At 40.0% G+C, this 21,486-nt stretch overlaps 1 protein-coding gene across 1 annotated transcript; it reads left to right on the forward strand.

The window, feature by feature from the left end:
• The first annotated feature begins 3,150 nt into the window (after positions 1 to 3,150).
• Positions 3,151 to 20,966, forward strand: LOC140656139 (pancreatic lipase-related protein 2-like). The gene is given in 16 exon segments (XM_072871473.1): positions 3,151 to 3,210; positions 3,392 to 3,440; positions 4,897 to 5,051; positions 7,145 to 7,270; positions 8,226 to 8,360; positions 9,336 to 9,444; positions 10,596 to 10,715; positions 10,805 to 10,927; positions 13,220 to 13,335; positions 14,887 to 15,016; positions 17,022 to 17,133; positions 18,979 to 19,141; positions 20,023 to 20,199; positions 20,201 to 20,268; positions 20,710 to 20,755; positions 20,757 to 20,966. Coding segments are annotated over 16 exon segments (1,899 nt in total).
• The last annotated feature ends 520 nt before the right edge of the window (positions 20,967 to 21,486 follow it).

Below are 21,486 nucleotides of genomic sequence, written 5' to 3' on the forward strand. Positions count from 1 at the left end.
GCTGGAATAATGATTTATAAGAATTGCATAGTACACATTTGCATCTAGGATGTGCGACAATGATGTTCTCATCACAGGTAAAATCAAAAGCCCTTAAATATCTTGTCATTCTAATTTTAACTTGGCAAAGTCACTGAATCTTGTAAGTGATCATAAATCTTCACCACCAGACTGCTGTTGAAGTCCATGTTGCAGCAAAGGGTTGAGGTATGGTTTGGGACTATAAGCAGGTTCCAGAAAGGCTTCTTAATTTAATGGGTAATTCTGATTTCTTGAGCTCCCTAGAGAACATACGCACCAAAATACTCTCTATAGGTAAAATCTATGAATTCAAATTAACAAGAATGATTTACTGAGCCAACTAGGTTAATTTGAAAGTTTGATTGACCTGCTTCTGCAGTAAACTCTCCTTCTGAAGTGGGAAGAAATTGTGAGGATCAAATGAAGTGAGGTTTTGGTCCAATATTATATATAATAGAATTAAATCAGAAGTAAGTAATGTAGATTAGATACTAATTTTCTGTGGGGCCCTTAAATTCTAGTGAATCAGCCTTTCTGAGTTTGTCTATAAATGCTTAGACGTACAAAAACCAAGCATCCACTCCTTTTGAATGTGATACTATGTCACAGATCTGAGCACCTGATCACCAGATCCAAGTATACCATATACCGTAGTGTCACAGCTCTGAGCACCTGTAACTATCACTGAATCCAGTTTTGGCCAGGATGACCTAGGATAACTTGGAAGCAAATTTTGAGTGTTTCTTTTAACCATTTCTTCCAAACACCTGGTCAAGATTTTTGTTTGCTGAATTCTGTTGGTGACCAGTTAACTGACCAATTTGCACCCTAACAACAGTCTAATTATGTGAGCAGGAGATAACTCAAATGAATTTTAATGCAAATAATTCAACACTTTACTGGACTAACTTAGTCCTGAAGAAATTAAAAAACCAAACTCCCTGAGCTACATACTAACCTTCCGTCTTAATTTTCTGCTAGGGTTACAGAGCACAGAGATGGAAGATCTATTTGTTTCTCCAATCTGTATCTGAAGTAATTAACCTTTCAAGGCTAGCTAAGCAAAAAAAAAGCCTGGAAATGTTTTTGTACCTAGCACGCTTAAGAATCACTTTATCCCCGTTCATAATTGTATGTGCTAGGTATGAGATAAGTCATCAGTCAGTGGAAAGGATTATACCAAAAGGGAGTCTCCCCTTTCTGTACACGCTTGGCTTAGGAGGTGCCGATAGTGACCCAACATACTTAAAAGGGTTTAACATTAAAATGCTGAGATGTGAGTTTCTCATTTGTGTCTACACAGAATAATAGAATCATAGAATCATTTAGGTTGGAAAACACCCACATACAGGAACAAAGATTTCTAGGAAAGCCTGATCAGAAATGTTAACATAATAGTATGACAACAATATAGTACTATGTGAAAAGACATCGTTATCAAAACACTAAAAACTAAAATTATTACAATTAATACAATTTAATTATGAAGATTCATGGTGATTGGATGTGGTGACAATCTGCCCAAGGAACTATTCTCCTCTGTTTAAAAGCAATTCTGTCATCTTTTCAGAGAAAAGTCAGGTAATTCATCCACTAGCAAAATTATAGACAAGAGAACAAGATGAACAAATAACAGATGACAGACTGAGCAATTTAATTTTTTTATCCTTTTTCATCCTTCTCTCTTCTTTCTGCCTTTTCTCAGGTAACAGCTCAAACCTTTTGGAACATACATGTGAGCTCATCCCAAAACACCTTGTTTGTGTCTTTATGTTGTAATAGTAGACTTAACTATCAAATATAAATTAGAAAATTTTGCTTAAGACTGTAAATTATTTAAGGCAGGGATCAGCGCCAGGAAGGATGGTTTTGCTATTAACACTCCGGAGTAGGACCCAAAAGACTGGGGCTCTGCTATGGCCTTCCAGTGTGATGCCAAGTCACTTGAATCCCAACTCAGCATCACACTGAGACGAGCAGCCCAGCCGATGGCAAGAGCCTTGTTCCTGATCCTGAAAGGCTGTGTGTTTCTTCAGTGTTTGCATCACACTTACCAGTACTTTTTAGCTTTAAAAACGATTACCGATGGATGACAATAACACCCTATTTGAAACTTTGCATTAAATAGGTGGAGTCATGCAGCAACTGGTCTGACCTGGTTCGTGTTATCTCAGATGAAGCATGCCTGACAGAAGGAAAACTCTTTTGGCACTAGCCAACAAAGTCACAGATGCAGCTGGGAACCCAAGCCTGGTGCAGCAGCGGCGGGGTGAGCGTCCCTCCGCCGTGTGCCCTCATTGGGCAGGCGCAGCGCTGTCCTGCTTCGCTCCGGGCTCCTCAAAGGGCTTCTGCGAGGCTTGCCGCAGTCAACTGAGAGGTGGACCAAAGAACTTGCTCTGAGATTTGCCAAGGTAAAATGGGATACATTGGAGACAAGAACATCTAAGGAACTCAAATTAGGTGCATCGTGATAAGATATGGGGTATTTGGTGAGTGGCTGGAGGAGAGGAGATGGAAGCAGAACATGCTTGAACCTGCAGCGGGTTTCACAGGGATGAACTCTTTGCTCCTAACAGCATATTACTGACTTCAGGGCACTGGGGAGACTAGGGGCGGGAAGGGCAGGAAGGGGATGCAGGACGCTGCCTGTGCAGGACTCATCGGAGGATCAGGGCCTGATATTAGAGTTTTCTAAGAATGATCTTCTTTCCTTTGAAGACAAGTTACTAGTAGTAGTAAGACTACACTTAAAAGGCTTTCCCTACTTCACCTTGAAGTAAATGACTGGTTCCATTTACTCCGATGCTTACCTATCAGCTGGTGATAAAGTGATCAAGCAGATCAGGGCTGATAAGTGTACATGGATGATAGCAATGATCAAAATGAGTTTTCAAGACTATCTACACAATTTAGAAACACAAATTAAATTTGTTCCTGGATTCTTTTAAATACAGTCACTGAATAGCAGTTCTATGAGTAACTTTTCTACTAAATGCTAGGAGAAACCTCACTTTGTAAAAAAATGTTGTTGTAAATCCTTTAAGAATTTCATTTGCTTGCCCATAAATTGCAGCTCTAGAGAAAAAAAAAGCTTCTGTTTGTCAAGGTCAGGTAGACAATCTTTAAGAGATGCTTAGAGGATATCCTGTGTATGCAAAATCTCCATGGCAAACAGAAAGAACCCCAAAGGTATTTTCTTGAAACCTTGCTGTCTTTAAGGAAGTGTTGATTCTTTTGGATCTAACTCATTAAATGCCTGAAGTACTCCTATGGTCACTATGGCTTTTCTTTTAATGGGTCAAAGAAACCCTTAGGTGAATTCCAGATTCTATTTTTAATTAGGTTTGAACTGTGTCGTTATTTGCTTTAGATGTTTGCAGTATGGATCACTACTCTTTTCCTTCTTGATGCAGCCAGAGGTAAGACATATAGTTGATAAAATCTATAAACAGTAAAAATTGTTGTGTGCAGCTTACACCAGAATAACTACATTTTAGAAAAAGGATGTGCTTTGGAATGGATTTAACAGACTTCTTCATTAGGAGCATTGAGTTACGTCATGTCTTCCCCACATTTAACCTATTACTTTTTAATTCTCTAAAGGTTTGTGCAGCTAGAAAACAGAATGAGAATTAGAAAGTTATTTTTATATATGAATCGATACTAAAATTCTTCTAGAACAGTTTCCTCTACCTACCCTCAACTCACACCAGCATTTATGGTAGCTACAACACTTGTAATGCCAGCCTAGACACTTAACTCTTCACAGCGCTATGCAGAGAACAAGAAAATAGTCCTGGTCCAAAACACCTCTTTACCAATAGGAAAGAGTAGTTCAACAGGGACAGACACACAGAAAGAACAGAGAAACAAAAAGACACAGTCCAAAAGTTTGCTGGCATCAGAGGAAAGACCCCTGTGAAAATGACTGGATCACTTGTGGAGTCTCTAGCTGCAGCTCCACAATTAAATCTTCTCTTTCTCTAGATGTATTTCCAGTATATAATCACTCTACCTCTGTGTTTCGTACAGAGTAATGAATAGAGTAACTCACGGTCTGATGTAGTATGAATCTGTCACCTATCCTAGGTTACAGTAGTTCCTCATTGTTTTCAGTACCTTTTTAATAGCAATAAAAATTATTTGGGATTTCACAACTGTTGTGCTATAATAGTGGGAAGGATGACATTTAATGGCAACACCCGTATTTCATATTTGCATCGTTACTGTATTAAAGCCACAATAGCAATGGGGAAGCTCTAGTCCTTCAGGCACAGACCACACTTCCCGAGGCTGTGCTCTGCTCTGGGCTTCCACTCAAATTCCACTTCATTGCTCCCACTAAAATCTTATGGTGATAAAAAAATAAAGGAGGTGTTTAATGTACGTTATGGAGCAACCAGAGGTATCTATTTTAATGTTTTGGTTTCATTTTACTCCTTCATGAATTGTTGCACAAGAAATAACAATTTAGATAATCTCTGGAGCATTAGCACTAATTTGAAGGACTGCTCTACGCTGGCAGCAAAAGCTGGTTTGTTCTCTGGATCCATAAAGGATCAAGATTTTATCGTCTTTTTCCAATGGCTGTGCTAACAATATGTTTGACAAAATAAGTCATGAGTTCACCGAACTGAGCTCTACACTATGTTTGCAACAGGAATCGGTCTTGAAGTTCAAGTCCCTGCTACATGCACAAGGCACAGGAGCACAGCTGAGCCCCTAGTGAAAAATAAACACAGGTGCCATCCTAATCTGAATCAGCCATTTTCCGCTTCCCTGGTATAAACACTATCCTGCCAGCTTCTTGTAAATTGGTGGCAGCCTAACCTGCTATGTTCCCAGAACACTTACATTTCTCTTTGCGTACCCCAGGAAGGGAAGTTTGCTACAAAAGGCTTGGATGCTTTACAGATAGACCCCCTTGGTCTGGGATCCCAGGGAGACAACTGGCAGGCTTGCCCAGCTCTCCAGAAGCTGTGAACACCAATTTCCTCCTTTACACTAGAGACAACATCATGAAATATCAAGTAAGAAACTACTTTAATAACTGATAGTATACTACACATTCAACAGATTATACAGACAGTTTCTTTTCTCCCCTATTTTTGCTCAAAAGTCTCCCAGGAGAGGCCCCAATTCTATATGACACACTCCATGAACAGTCCATCTCAATTTCCTTTCATCTCATTTCTTTTTTTCTCATTTCAGCTCTCTGACAGGCCAGGTATATTTACAACATATTAATCGCAGCCTTCTAACACAAGTCATCTGAGATATTTTGGATGTATTTTATATACTTCTCTAGTTAGCTCATAGCCCAAATTCAGTTTCAGGTTTAGCATTATAAAGCCAGAGGTAGGGAAGGCAGTCCAAAAGGAAAGCTCAATTTTGGCTCCCGTGTGTCTCCAGCTTAAAACCATATTTCAGGCCCATACACATGACTCAGGGATGTGGTTCATACACATAATTACTAGATCCTCTGAACTACACATGGTTGGTCTCAGAGGCTCTGCTCATGTGGTGGCCAACACTGAGCCCTAAGAGCAGGTCAATAGTTAAGAGTGAAAATCAGAAGAGAAAGTATCCATGTTCACCAGAGAGGGGAAGGAAAATAGGATGAAAAATTAAAGGAACGAAATTAGAAAGGAAAACAGGAGACTAAAGAAAAAAATGAAGGAGAGAATGAAATCATATGTGGAAAAAGAAGGAAACAACCAAAAAGAGGATGAAATGGCAATGGATAAAGAAAATAAACAAATATTAAACGGTTTTTTGAAGAATGGGACTGAGGGAAAATGAAGACTAAAAAGCTAAAGAAAAAGGCTTGGTAAGATATACCTTATAGAGAGCTTGGAGGTTTGTCTTACAGAGTTGAACCAGGTTATCCCTCATGAAAACACATCAGGTAGAGAAACATAGAGACAGCAGACTGGAGCTGTATGGAAGAAAAAAAGTAAAAAGGTGAGGTTATCTACAACATCTGCAAACTAGTGGCAGCGAGAGGAAGCTCTGGACTGTGACAGAGCGACAAATGGAAGTAGCTGAAAGGAGCCTGCAGGACTGTTTAGGGTGGATCAAATGGGAACGTACTGAAAGACGCCAGCAGTTTGTCAGCCCTTTCCTCTGAAGATCAGCAAGTACTGGGCAAAGCTCACAGCAGGATGCTCGAGGTCTTGGAGGTGCTGGGCTGGGCTCATCCATAGCATGAAGCAGTTTTGTGGCGCTATAGACTAGTCTGGTGAAACAGAAATGACCATAAGAGAGCGTGAATTTTACTTGGACAAATAGCAAGAAAAATGAAGCACACTAACATAAGGGGGGGCAATTTGTTGCTGTTGTTGCCTTACATTACATGAAAAAGGCTTCATAGTTGTTTTTTTTATATAAATGGCAGTCACAAAAAGTGGAGGTATTTAATGATTTCTCCTGTTTGAGTCACCTCAGACCAAGTCCAACATCTCTAGCTGGAAGGGCCTATGAAGTTTTAACTTTAATAATTCTTTCTCCAAAGGTGAGACGTGTGCTAATTAGTGCATGACATCCCCTTTTAAGCTTACAAAACCATAACAAAAAATAAAAAAGAGCTGAGTTTTAAAACAACCCAGTATTCAGAATGTCTTTAAAAGAAAATACCTTCCTTCTCAATAAACCCCAAAATACCTACAGCCTCTGATGTTGTAAGCCTGGTGGGCTTTCTCATAAAATATAAATAAGCTTAGCGATGAAGGTCTTATCTTCAAAGGAAAAAGAAAAACAGGTATAAATTCAAAGTCCACTGCATAATACCTTGCAGAAGATGCTATCTTTGTATTTCCATTGCCAAGTTTGATAAAATCTTGTACTTACATGGCATGGTGCAGCAGTATATCTCAAAGCACTGTGCAAAGGATGCCAGGAACATTAGTTCAACTAACTAGAAGAAGTGAATCATTCGTTGAAGTGATTAATTGATATCTCCCAGCAAGGCAGTTTATGAGTGAGGAACAAGACCCATCTCTTCAGAGTCCAGAACTATGCCTTAACCATTGGGGTACCCTGACCTGTATCAAAATGTACACTGGGATGGAGCGGTCACATCCTTGTTGTGTTGTTTGTTGGTTGGTTTTTTTTTTGGACACAGAAAATTTCTGCTACAAATCCTTCAACTATCAAAGCTTCAAATTTCCGAACACACAGGAAAACTCGCTTCATTATACATGGCCATCTTGCTGGAGCGGACCTCCCCTGGATAACAAATATATGCAGGGTATGGTATGACTATTGTCTGACAGTCATTTTACTGGTATTTGAAAGTGCAAATGTCCACATCACCCCATTAACTGGCTTAAAATTCCCACATGAAATTTACACCTCTGTTCTCTTGTTAATTCAGGGAATACATGAGGGGAAAAAAACTCAGAATGAAGATCAGTTCCACATGACCGCCCTCTTGTTCCTAGCTATGCATATAGTGCACTTCAGCCTTCTGCTAAATGCCCTTTTGCTGCATTCACCTCCACAGCGAAAGCTATAATTAATTGATTTTTCAATTCCTTGCCAATAATAAAGGGGAAAAAAAAGTCACTTTTCTCACCTCAGCAAAAGGTCAAAATAAACATTTCAGTTTGAGTGAGGCATTTGATTTAGTAAAAACAAAATGCTTTGTTCAGCAGATTGGTTTCATTTTCTTTAGGCACATTTCAAAAATGAAATTGTTTCAGAATGAACAATTAGAATGTTCCATTGCCAGAAGTGTATAAATAGAATATTTTGGTTAAAATATATGAACTTTGGGGCTGAACAATTCAAGCACATGAACACAGATTTGTGAATCCTTTTGGATGATCCAAGCATATAAATTTTGAAGAATAAAGCTTGGACATTAAAAAGAAGTCATACTATCCTCTTTTTCTAACTGGGGTATTGTCATTAAGAGAAGTTGATGCCCTAAGCCAACCAAGGCATCTGGAACGGAAAACAGAACTGAAGCAAGCTTCTGCGTGTCTTTATACAGTGTTCAAATCACTGCCTCCACTCTTCCTCCTTGTGTTGATTCTTCAGTATTAGTAGGAATTAATATACTGAAGATGTGTCTTTATCGGTCACATAAATAAACTGAGTTCCCAGCTATGGCAAAACAAAATGTTGTTTGCATATACCCTGCTACAATTGTAATTCATGCCTGTTTGCTTCTATTCTCCTGTTTTCATGTTTTCCACCAGCTCATGTTTTACGCTGAAGACGTGAACTGCATTTTGACCGACTGGACAGGTGGCTCTAGTGGTTTGTACACTGAAGCAGTTAACAACGTCCGCATTGTGGGGGCTGAGCTGGTATATCTGGTGAACCTTCTTGAGGTAAAAGGATCTGTGGAACGTGCAAATCAGTGCATAGTCTCTATGGTAAAAGCTATGTTCAGGGTAGCACCTTTAGGTTTGGTGCAACAGAGTTGGGAAGTACAGAGGTACTCAATAACGCAGTTGAAAATGTCATGAAAAGTCTCTAATCCTGCACAAATGGAAATACCTACTTTAGCGTCAGACCACAGATAAGCATGTCCCTAAAGGCTTACAGGCCATAGTTTCTGAAAGTTTTGCTCATGATGGGATTTTTAGTGGATAAGACATCAGATTGGAGACTGTCTAGCAAAACTGGCAGGGTGAAGAGTGGTAATAGAGGACCAATATGGTTAAAATGGATCCCTCTGTGGGTCACACACGCTGCCTCCTGCAAGAACTGAATCACAGCACAGAGAAGTGACTCTCCTGCAGCCACCAATATCAGGCTTCCCGGCAGAAGCTCAGCTGAGCCTGGCACACCAGCAGCGTTCCTGGCATGGTCCTCCCCGTCCTGCAGGACCTGCGTGGTGGAGCATCTGCATAGCAGGACGGCTGCTTGATTCACACAGAGGGTATGCCACAGACAAAGGCACTGAAAACTCCGCCGCCACAGACCACTTTCCTCACTGGACAGACAGGTTCAGCGGTGAGGCCGTGGGGTCATTCGCCTTTTGGATAAGCAATCAGTGCAAATGTAGGGGAGCTATGTGCAGAAATTCCCTTTTCCTTCTTTTCTATCATAACGGCCAATTCCTGACAGAGATTACTCCCTTCCAGAGGCATGATATAAGAGGGGATGGGATGAGTTGGGAACTGCTTCCCTTTAGGTACAGATCCTGCCACCCGCAACAGTAACCTCCGACCGAAGACACTCCCCTCCCTTGCCCGCTGGTCTGGCCACGTCCTGGCACAGCATGGGGCCATGATGCAGTGCCACAGGCTTGTATCCCCCGCTTAACATGCTTGTTTTTTCCTTTCCATACATCTTCACAGAAAGACTATGGCTACTCTCCTGCCAGCGTTCATTTCATCGGCCATAGTCTTGGAGCACATGCTGCTGGAGAGGCAGGGAGAAGGAAACCTGGCATTGGAAGAATAACAGGTACTGAACCTATTTCAGCTGATGAAGCTTTACATTTTCCTGCAACTTAAGAGAACTGAAGAATCACTGCTGCCTTATAAACACACAATACAGACCACAATGTGCTGGTTTGTCATAATTACAGCTAGCATGACAGCACACAAACGAAGCCGTGTCCTATCACATACCACTCATTTCATATGTCAGTGTTCACACCCTGAGAAAGGCTCGACTGCAACAGATCAGAAAGGCTTAACTGTCCTGACTGTGGCTAAATAGAGGTCACTTTTCACAGGTCACAACAAGTGCCAGGGAGCACTTCGTTATGATTTTTAATGATATAAAACAACAGGAACAAGATACTGTGTTACATGTGGAATAACAGACTTGTAAAACACTAGCAACTCAATATCATATGTGGTTTTAAAAGCCCACTCTAACATGACTTTTCAGCAGTTCAAAATATCGAAAATGTGAAATGAAAAATTAAAAACCCTAGATCTAGTATGTCAGGATGAGACAGTAAATAGCCGTGGACACCCTGAAAAGGAAGCAAGCTGTTAGTCGCATAGCTACGCAGAGAGACACAGCATCGTGACACACTCACACATCACTTTTTTTAGAGGCTCACTATTTTCTGCTTTCCTTTCTCCTCCAGTCAGTTCTTTTCTCTGCATAGACATTGCTTTGACTAAGCTGTGTACACAGTAAGCAGTCACATAAGCTATTCGGGGAAACTGGGATCAGAACTGTGTTGCTTTAGCCCCGAAGAGAGCTCACTGACACTGAAGTGAAGGGGTAACATTTTCAACCAAGCTCTTTTGGAAATAAAAATAGATTTTTGACCAAATACAAATTCTCAAACAAATCTACATGTTCAGAGTAACATAACAAGATTTCATATTTTTCACTAACATGCAAAAAAAACCCCAAACCTCTTCTAACATTGTTCCCCAAAAGTAAGCCAAGCACCCATCAGCATTTTACTGTGCTGCAATGCCTCCAGCCACCTTTCTATTAAACCCTGCTTGGTTTGCTGGCTGTGGACTACAAAATGGATTTTTATATGTGGAGCAAAGGCAGAAATGTAATGATGTACAGTGTACACACACTGTATATGAAGACATACATATAGTATTATTTACTCAGTCAGTTTATCTCCATTTATTTAGGTTTGGATCCAGCTGGGCCCCTTTTCCAGTATACTCCCACAATGGTTAGGCTGGATCCTTCAGACGCGAAATTTGTTGATATAATTCATACTCACGCTGGTCATCTTTTCTTTGACTTTGGTAAGTTTTCACGCAAAGGCTGACACCAACACAGAGGTTGGCCACAGCGTACCTGAGAGTGATCAGCCTCAATTCATTGTGCATTTCAGCTCCAGGGATTCTTCAGACTTGTGGCCACCTGGATTTTTACCCAAATGGTGGGAAGAAGATGCCAGGATGCAAGCAGCTTCATGTACCTCCTGCAACGCGGAATATCAATGACCTTATGAGAGGTAAATATATTTTAAAGAAGTAATACCTCATTATAAGCTACAGTCAGAAATAAAGGCTAGGCTAAGGTAAAGCTTTTTGAATGTATATATTATTTATATAGCTCAGATTTGGAGTAGGGAGAGAATGCTCAAAAATGGAAGATTTAAAGCTGCCTGTGAAATACCCTCCAATTTTCTTTTATACTAACCAAGGCAAATTCCAGATGGAAACTTCAATTAAAGTGTGCAGACTTGTTCATCACAACCTTTATAAGAGCCTGCCACTGTGTTGACAGACTGACCTCAGTGGGAATTCCACACATGAAGGACTGGTAAAATTTCATTCAAGGATAATACAAAAACGAGTATTGTAAAATCTGAGCTTCCCTTCTCCCTAGAAAGACATCAGTCCCAATATTATTGGGGTTAGACATATTCATCCATGCCATTACAGCTTTAGTGTCTTCAAAGGGAACAGCACAAGGTTAAAAATATAGAAGATGGTAAAATGACTGCTCCATTGATAGTTTCTGTTCTTCAAAGAAAGCTGGGCAGTTAATCAGAATTACCCTGGGATCCAGTACAATAGACCCCCAAAATCCTGTCTTCTGATCCTAACCTACAGAAATGAGAACATCTGTTATTCACAGCTAAATGTTTTGAAATCCCTACAGCTAGTTAAGTAATTGGCTTTCAAAAATGCTCTGTCTTAGAACTGGTTGGAGAACTTAGTAACAAAGAGGACTGAAAGCTGGCTGTGCACAAAGTCACTTGGAACCAAAACACTTTCCAATCAGACTGCATAAGAATGGCTGCATTTTCAGCAAAAAAATTAAATATTTTCCCAAGACATTTCACAAGGCTGTTTGCAATGTTTTGTGGTGAAGGAGAAGCTCAGCTCTGTTGAACACGAGCAGATGGAGGTGGTTGTTCATGCAGCTCCTAAAAATACAGACAGCCTTAACTCCTGCCTCTTGGTTAAACCTTGCTTTATGCATATCTCTTCTGTTTGATAATATTTACATTTATGTAGTGCTTTTACGTATGAAGCAAAAGCTTTTACGTATGAAGCTAGTTAGTAACTTCTTTCTACAGTTTTTGATGCAGTAGGGGGAGGAGTATTATGTTCCCATTGTACAGATGTTAAATGAATTTGGCACTATCACAAAGTAAGCCAACCATAAGAGCTGACGTTTTTAAAGTTGAAAGCACAGACCCTTCTGAATTAGATTTAAAGAAGGAACTATAAAGAAAACACGCTCAGAAAGCCTTGATGATGCAGATTATTTTCAAGAAAAACAGACAAAAACACTTTTCAGAAGGTTTTTATCTTTCCTTATGTAAAGAACAATGTGTGTCAACTGGTCAATATCAACTGGTCTGTCTTTAAGATGCATAAATATTGACAGTAGGTGAAATTCTGATTTCATTCTAAATTGTGCCAGCTTGCGATTACTTCAGTGCCTCCAAGACTTCACCCTGTGATTAGGTGAGCCTACACACATGCTGAAGCAGAGTAGAGCCTATTTTTATACAACCTAACTTCAGTATATTGTACTTTGATAAAGGAGAGACTTCAGAGCCAATGAAGACAATACTTGTTACAAGGGACCTGTAAATATAACCCAAATAGCACTTTCTTCTGTCCTGCACTGACTGCTTATAAATTTCACTCTGATGGGAAAAGGTACTTGTTTCAAATAATTGTGACAAAATCAAGGACACACTGCCAAACATCTTGCTTTTCAGAGCATTTCACAGAATCACCACTGACATTAAAATAATTACTACAATTACCTTTAATTCTAGAAATGAGTGGAAACTGTGGTTTTACAAAAGACCATGTTGTGATAATGGTAAGCAAATGAAAACTACTTCATAGTAACCACTATATGCTTTGCAAATGCTGTAGCTATGAATTATTACAGTCTTTGAAATATCAAAGGGAAATTCTCCTAAATCCTCCTCAGTTCTCATGCTAAAGTAAAAGCAGTTAAGTACACATAGCAGGACGAGAGGCTGCACGAGGTCTGCCTTGGTGCATCTCCACCTCCGTTAACTTCAGCGTGAGCACAGGGACACACAGATTAGAACCTAGCTCTTCCCCATCGAAAAAATATATGTAGCCATAAGTACACTTTTTACTGTGAAACCAAATCATTCATACTTTAAACATCTTTTAATTATTACCTTTTTTTGATCTGAGACTTCACTGTGTGTACAAATGCTTTTGAGGAAAAAAGACCCACAAGGGTCATCTTGGCATGGACTTAATATATAGCTTTAATCTTTTTTACCTGCGCTTTTTCCCAGAATATAGATCTATTGGATGTGGACATAAAAGAAGCCTCCAGTATTATGCTGAGAGTATTATCACTCCCAATGGATTTGTTGGGTATCAGTGTGAAACATACCGAGCTTTTGTATTGGTAAGTACCAGGTACGTACTTATCTGAGGGGTTATAGCCCTGCCCTTCTTCTCTTACTAATTTCTGGGGCAACTTCTACACTCTGGATCCTGGGATACAGGGAGGTTATGCAGACCCACTGACCACCCTCACCCAGACCATACCCAAAAAAACAGGCAAAATGTAAAAGCAGCAAACTCCAAAAACAAGATCCAGAAGAAAATAAGGCAGTAAATATAAACACCAAAAACAGTTACAGAGGGAGGTATGAAGAGTTGAGCAAGAGGGCTATGAGAGGCAGCAGCTGGGTTCACCTTTTGCATAGGTCAGCAGTAAGGGACACTCAGTCTGGTTGAAGGAAGTCGGTCTAAACCTGGTGGAACCCATCATCAAGAGGACAGCCTCTGGATTTCAGAAATGTTTAAACACCTGTATAAACGATAAACATCCATAGTATATAGAGCAGTGAGATCTTTATACAGCACAGCATTGCTCACACAACCCTCAGGTGACACAAGAAAGAAGGCAGAGTAATGTCCTGGCGTTTCATGCCTGATATAACTGGGCTTTTAGTGGACCAATTCTGGCAATGCAACTAAGGACTGGTCAAGAAGGAAGACAAGTCTGAATTTATTTCCATCTACTCCCAAAAGGAATGACTGCAATACTGCGGAAAAGTTGTCAATGTTTGTAGCAATGTTGCCACCTAACTTGAAAGTTTGATGTAATCCAGGACTTGAAAACCTGAACCCTGTGCTATTTAGTGATGTGAGGGAAATGGTTTTCTCAATCTCATAATAAACAAGTGATGATTATCATTTAGCCTTTTATTCATCTAATGCCCAAGGAGCCAAAGGTCCACAAATACCAGTTCCTACAGAACCTCCCAAATATCAAAATTGAACTATCTAAATATAACAATGCTATTTTTTCCAACTGCAACTAAATCACTTTCACTGAAAATATACATGCTTATCTGTTGGGGTTTTTTTAATGAATGTCAAGGTCTTGATCTGAATGTTTGATCTATGTAGGTAGATTAACTTCATTAAGGTTCTGCGTGGGAATAAAGGCTGAGAAGCAGACAGAACGCATCCCAAAGTGAGATCCCAAGCTTCAGTGTTCCTAAGCTTAAATATCTTTACCATACGAGTGAGATATCCAGCCAGACCTCCTTGCAAATATGGTTACCCACCCTATAAAAATTAACAGACAACCTTTCAATGGACCGTATGAAAGATGAATATATTACCTGTATTTTACAGATCAGGTAGTAAAGCACAACATGCATTAAGGTATTTATTGATGGTCTCTGCAAGAACGTAAGGAATTAGGCCAGATTTTCAACCTGTTTCTCTCTGATTTTCAACCAGATTAAATAAGCTGACTCACCACCTCAGCTCCCTTTTTCACCACACCAGTAAATACTGAAGATATGATCTGAACTCAGAAGCAAGTACCTTTTCAAAAAAGCTGAGAAAAAGCTGAAATAAATACCCTAATTTCTTAAACGTTAAGAAGTGGGATTAAAACAGATAACATCTTGTAACACACATTGTTATTTTCCCCCAGGGAGACTGCTTCCCATGTCCGAAGGAAGGATGCCCACTGATGGGTCATTATGCCGATAAGTTTTTACATAAAACTGAAAAAGAACAGCAAAAGGTTTATTTGAACACAGGGCCCTCCCCTCCATATGCCCGTAAGTGGTCATTTTGGGTGGTGAATTCTAAAGTGGCAATGAATTATGTGTGAACAAGTATCTTTCTTACACTTCTACAGAGAGCTGCTGGAGTTAATGAGTGGCACTTAGCACAAAATCTAGAGTTTCAGGCGTGTTAGGAACATGCAGTACCAGCGTTATCTGGGAAAGGCTGAGATAATTATAGAAACAGATCAACTGATGCTGACCTCTGAGCTAGAAACCCTGCTGAAATTTTGTTAATTAGATGATGACTTCAAAAATTCTATAAAGCTGAAGGTGGGAAGAATGTTATGCTGAAAGTGCAAAATTTCAAATAAAAAAAGCTTACATTGTTTTTATTGACAAAAATTTATAAAACCGGATCATTTCAGGATATTTTTACAAAGCTTATCAAGTCAAAATGGCAGGGAGTAATAAGAAGTATGGTTCTAATCGTGATTAATGTAGAAGCAGCCACAGAACTGGGAAATAAGAAAATTTGTAAGTAAGTCAATTGTAATCCATCACAGGTGATGAACTGCAAGGGTAATAAATGAGAGAGAGTCTTTGAGGTCATTATTCACTAGGCACTAAAACATGAAAGCAAAATTAAGAACAACAACAAAAAAACTTTATATCATGTCTCCATCAGAGCAAAAAGTAAAAAAATGAATTTGAGCAGAGAAACTAGCCATTTCTCAAATCTGAATGAATACATTAATTTCAACATTTACAAACTGTTGAGTTTATAAAACTTATAGCCTGAAACCAAATATAACCATATGAAGTAGGTGAAGAGGTTTTCCTTTTAACAGCCTGAATTAAAGCCAGTACAAAAACTTCCCAAAGCTGGTTGCTTGCAATCAGTACGTGCTATTGCATCTGAGGCCCTGCTTCTGCCTTAGAAAGACATGCAAGGTGACAGGATCTCCTGACAGCTGTTGGGCTGTGCACAGGCATAAGGAAAACCCTAAACACTCTGTATATCAGGATCATCCTGGGAAAGCTGCCAGTTTTGTTTAATATATCTTTAACAACACAGCAGTCCAGTGGACCTCACTTCATAGTTGAGAGCTAACAGGCTACCTGTGAGACCCCACAAATTGCTTACAAGTGTGAGAAATTACAAAATTAAAAGTGAAGCCAAGTGGAAGAGCAAGGTACACTAATGGCCATGGCAGATTAAATATTTGGCATAGCCAGTAGGTCAGCAAAGATTGCATCTGTGATTCAGACCACTGTCAAGGAAATTAATACTACCAGAATCACGCAGAACTAACATTTGCCTTAATAAAGAGCGACATTTTGTTTGCTTACAAGCACATTTGTGCAATCCTTTCCTCTCCCTGAAAGACATTGAAACATATGAAAAGTTTTACAATTAGGAAAGAAATCTCCTTACAACCATGTCATGGTTTAGCCCCAGCTGGCAACTAAGCCCCACACAGCCGCTCGCTCACTCCCCCCCGATGGGATGGGGGAGAGAATTGGAAGAGTAAAAGTGAGAAAAATTGTGGGTTGAGATGAAGACAGTTTAATAGCTAAAGCAAAAGCTGCGCACGCAAGCAAAGCAAAAGAAGGAATTAATTCACCACTTCCCATGGGCAGGCAGGTGTTCAGCCATCTCCAGGAAAGCAGGGCTCCATCACGCGTAACGGTGACTTGGGAAGACAAACGCCATCACTCCAAACATCTCCCCCTTCCTTCTTCCCCAGCTTTATATGCTGAGCATGACACCATATGGTATGGGATAGCCCTTTGGTCAGCTGGGGTCAGCTGTCCCAGCCGTGTCCCCTCCCAGCTTCGTGTGCCCCCCCAGCCTGCTCGCTGGTGGGGTGGGGTGGGGAGCAGAAAAGGCCTTGACGGTGTGTAAGCACTGCTCAGCAGTGACAAAAACATCCCTGTATTATCAACACTGTTTCCAGCACAAATCCAAAACATAGCCCCATACTAGCTGCTGTGAAGAAAATTAACTCTATTCCAGCCAAAACCAGCACAAACCATAATCATTTTGCTTTCAAAGGCTGGCGAAAAGAGATACATGTCAGAGTATCTGCAACAGAAACCATGAAGGGAAATATAGATGTAGCCTTGACTGGAACTAATGGGATCAGGAAAAAATATACAATTGACAAGTAAGTTTAATATGACTGTTGAAAAAATGGCTCTATCATTGTTATAATATTGAATTTATACACAGCTGTTTTTACATGTCTCATCTTGTTCTATGTGATCTGTGGTTTACACTGGTAATAAAAGTAGCTGATAAGTGGTTGAAGTTCCCCATGCTATAGATTGTAGTCAAAATCTGCTTGCTGGTCTCTCTCGCTCTGTATTTTCTTTTCTTTTCTGAGGATGACGGTTAGCATAGCAAAGTGGGTAAGAGCAAAGAGCTCTGTGGCTACTGCTGGACTCAAACATCATTTGGTGATCTTCTGTGAGAAGACAAAGAGCTGCATGATATACAGTCATATAACCATTCCCTCCTCTAGAGAATATGTGAGTAAGAAAGTTGCAGCTTGCTTATGAACTGTGCTGGAGTCTGGGATTCCTGTCCACTCAGCCTGGCTTTTTCCAGTAAATGTGAATTTAAAACTCATAAACTGATCCTTGTCAAGAGCACCGTTTAAATAATGTAAAACCAACCTCCTCTGTGTTTGAACATTGCCCTGTTACTGGTCTGTACCAGGAGTACCCTTGGTTGCAAATACACTACTGCAGCGATACACCTACGGGTAATTTCTGTGTTAATATCACACTGTAATGTGCATTCCATTATAATGAACACTGATACCACAGAAGGTACGAATGTAAACTATAATTTTCAATTTTCTTCAAGGTTGAGAGCAAGCAGAAACGCTGAGGGAACTTTTAGACTTGGACTTACTTGAAGATAGATCTCATTTTCCAAAAATAATGTCTAGAATAAACCCCATGGCAATACTGACAAAGGCTAGGCTAACTAATCTAATGTTTTCATCCTGAAAGGTGCAGGAATTTAAGCAACTAAGTCATTTTCATACTTCTGTAGATCCCTCTGAGTAGCGATCTCCTCCTTAGGTACCAACAAGCCTGGTACCTAAGGAGGTAGGCTGAAAGGTTGATAGGCTGAAAGCCTGTAGTGGGATCCACAATAACCTCCCTATATAAGCAGGAATGGTGTTTTCTCTGCTTTCTCAAGTAAGGTTAATACAGAGACTTTGTGGCCTTCACCAGTTTGCCTAGCTGGTATCTGCACCACAGACTTCAGCCAAAGGGGGAAAAAAGTGACATTTAGTCCTCAGAGCTTCCTCCAGGTATTCAGGATAAATCATGCTGGGGGAGATGAGGCAGCCTCAGCACCGCCACAATAGCTTCAGGGAAGGCAAAGCATTGCAATACTGATCTGGAGGAAGAAATCAACCAAAATGTCAACAAGACGTTCCTTCCTAATCTTTACAAAAAAACCTTAAATGAAAAGTGCTTTATATGTGTATATATATATATATATATATATATTTGCGGAGTTTTTTTAATCTTCCCTTAAGTTTAGCCCTGTTACAATGTTTGTCCAAAAAAGTATTTGATATATTTTATGTACAAAAAATCTAAGGTCTGAGGACTTCATAAAAGACTTTGCTACATGGCTTGAGTGACTGGTCAGCAGAGAGGACAGAACGTGGTGTTTCTGGACCTGAGACATGATCCCTACTGCCCGAGCTGAAAGCCTCGGATCTGCGTGAGGCTCTGCATCAAGAGCCCTCTGCGTTCCCCAAGGAACATATTCTCCAATAATATATTCTAAGCTAAAATTTTGCCTAACATCCCTGATTGGTAATTCTTGGAAAAAAGATGTAATAAAATTATAACGATAGTATTCAAAGCTTCAACTCTCATAGCATCCCACAACTCATCTCCCTTTCTCCCTAAACTGTAGCTTTTTTTTTTTTTCTCATTTGTAAAGAACACAGAACATCACTTCTGTGCTTTTCTTTTGGCAGGGGAACTTTCAAACCAGGCAACACATACTTGAACTATATTGATACAGAAATTTCTGGGAACATTTCAAAAGTTGAGTTTCTCTGGGAAAAGCATCTAGGTCATGTACACAGAGGCTGCATGGGAGCTGAAGAAGTCACAATAATATCTGGGGAAAACGGAAATGTGTGAGTACACAATCTAACGGTCTTCCATTCTGTGGGTCTGGGGGAAAAAAACAACAAGCAAAACAAACAAAAGAACAGAAAAAGGAAAAATATACCCAAAATACCTTTGCATGGTATCATGCCCCTTAAAGCAAGTGGGTTTAAGTACTGAAAAGAAAAGCCTAATCCAAATTTCATGGCAGTACCTGGGTGTTTGGCTGACTACAGTTACTCCCACCAGCTCAGCACTGCAGCCAGACTTCCCCAAAGAACAGAGATATCAAATCTGAAATTCTGGGGGGGTGTAGCCCTGCACTTGTACGAAAGGTACAAGTTTTTCTCCTAAATTGCAGTTTCATGTGCCTACATCTCCATTAGCACGTAGCACACATCAGAAACAGGTCTGCGCGGTGCCACAGTACACTTGCCTTGGCAGGGTACTTGAGGCTGACTCCAACCTGATCCCATGGACCAGGCACCCACTGGCATGTGCAGTACCCTAGGTACACTTCTGGAGCACGCCTCTCGGTTTAGTATTAACCAAAATGAATCCAGCTGATGTGTCCCAACACCACTCTGTCATGTAAACCAAAGTGTGGTAAGTGGCGAAAATGGAGTGAGAGATTCCCTTCAAAAGCACACTCCTGGTCCAAATTAAAATGCTAATGGAGTCTGAGCATAAAGGCAAACACGTCTAAAAATTTAGTAATTACTCACTAACTAGTAATTCTTTAAAAAATCATTTGATAACACACACTTTATGTTTGCAGGGTACTAGAACTCATACTTTGACCTAACATTAAATAAAAATAGGATTTATATTGATTATCTTGGGCTGCTGCTAGGAAAATGTCCCATTGTGCTGAAAAAGATTTCCTTAAAGTCTTCCTCCTTCACCAGGTCTGTGTTCTGCGGCTGTGGAACCGTGCAGCCGAGCACGTGGCAAACCCTGGTGCTTTGCTGAGGCTCGGCGAGGAATGCCGTGGTTGTCCACCGTGGCAACTCTCAGCCTCTGGAAGAGGACACTTCTTCAGTCAGTGGCAAACTATTAACAAGGCTCCTTCAATAGATTACGAAAAATTTGCCCAGCCCACTACAAAAGCTCTATTTCCAAATTAGTGTTGTTAGCTTTTATCCATACAAGGAGTTACACCTCTGTGAATTCCAGTTACAATGACAGCTACCATGTATTTTACTAGTAACACACACATGCAGTGTGATTACTTTTCAGAGTCAAAGGGGAAAATAATACATAGGAAAAAAAGTCATAGCCAATTCCCCTTTGAAATACACTTAATTATCTTAGGAGGAGCATCCAAAAAGAAGCAACAAAAAGAAAAAAAAAAGAAGGAAAAAAAGAAAGAAAGAAGGAAGGAAGATGAAAAAAAATAAAAAGAGAGAAGAAAGAAAAAAGAAAAAAAAAAGATAAAAGGAGGAGGAGAAAAGAAAAAAGGAGCATAGACAGCCAAATTCCTTAATAGTGCCTACTTACTCATTCAGGAAAAGGACACTTGCATGCTTTCAGAAGCATCTGATTGCTTCTATGTCAGGAGTCTGAGGAATAATTTTAAATATAAAAATAATCAGAGTTTGAATGTCATTGCCTGACATGTCCTTCCTTCCTGAAGAACACATTTAAACATTTTAGCAGCACATCCAAACGACTGCTTAGGAGCTGGGACTGCATACCGACTTGTACAGTAGACCTTGAGAAACTCTGCCATCAAAGTTCACCATGTGTCAAGCAGGACAGCTTAATGTACAGCAAAATATTTGATTGTTGCCTTTTTCCTAGGGAAGAACTCACTGATGTGCTCTATTCAGCTCTGCTGAACACTGGGTGAGCTGGGACTCTTTCTCTATACATGAAACAGGCATCTTCTTTATCAAAACTAAGTTGCACTATTGAGGATCTTCAATTTTCTGGCAGCCTTCAAAGTAACTATTTTCTCTTTACCTGTGAAGCTGAATTTTCCACCTCTACCTTGCCTTTCTGAAGCCATTGAAGTAGGGCCTGAGCTGCATTATTTGTATTACTATATAGCATTGCCCCCCTAAATGTGGCAGCATTTTGATTATAATGGTTAACAAAACAGACTACTAAGAGTTATCAGCATCAGCCACAATAAGCTAAGATTGTTTCTGTTTCAATACAAGCTACCCACAAAAATCCTTTCAGTTTTTAATTGCCCACTGCGGTCTAAGGCATACAGCTAGTTTTTAAATGTAACATGAGATTTATCATTTGGGTGCAGAAACCCTGTGCATTAATCATGTTGGGCAACTCTGTTCTGTCCCATCCTAACAACTAGCTATTCCAGAATACTTCCACAGTGAGGTTTACCAGAAGGTGTTAATGAGATG

Source organism: Ciconia boyciana, chromosome 8 (genome assembly GCF_034638445.1).
Source record: "Ciconia boyciana chromosome 8, ASM3463844v1, whole genome shotgun sequence".
In the NCBI taxonomy this organism is placed as follows: Eukaryota; Metazoa; Chordata; class Aves; order Ciconiiformes; family Ciconiidae; genus Ciconia; species Ciconia boyciana.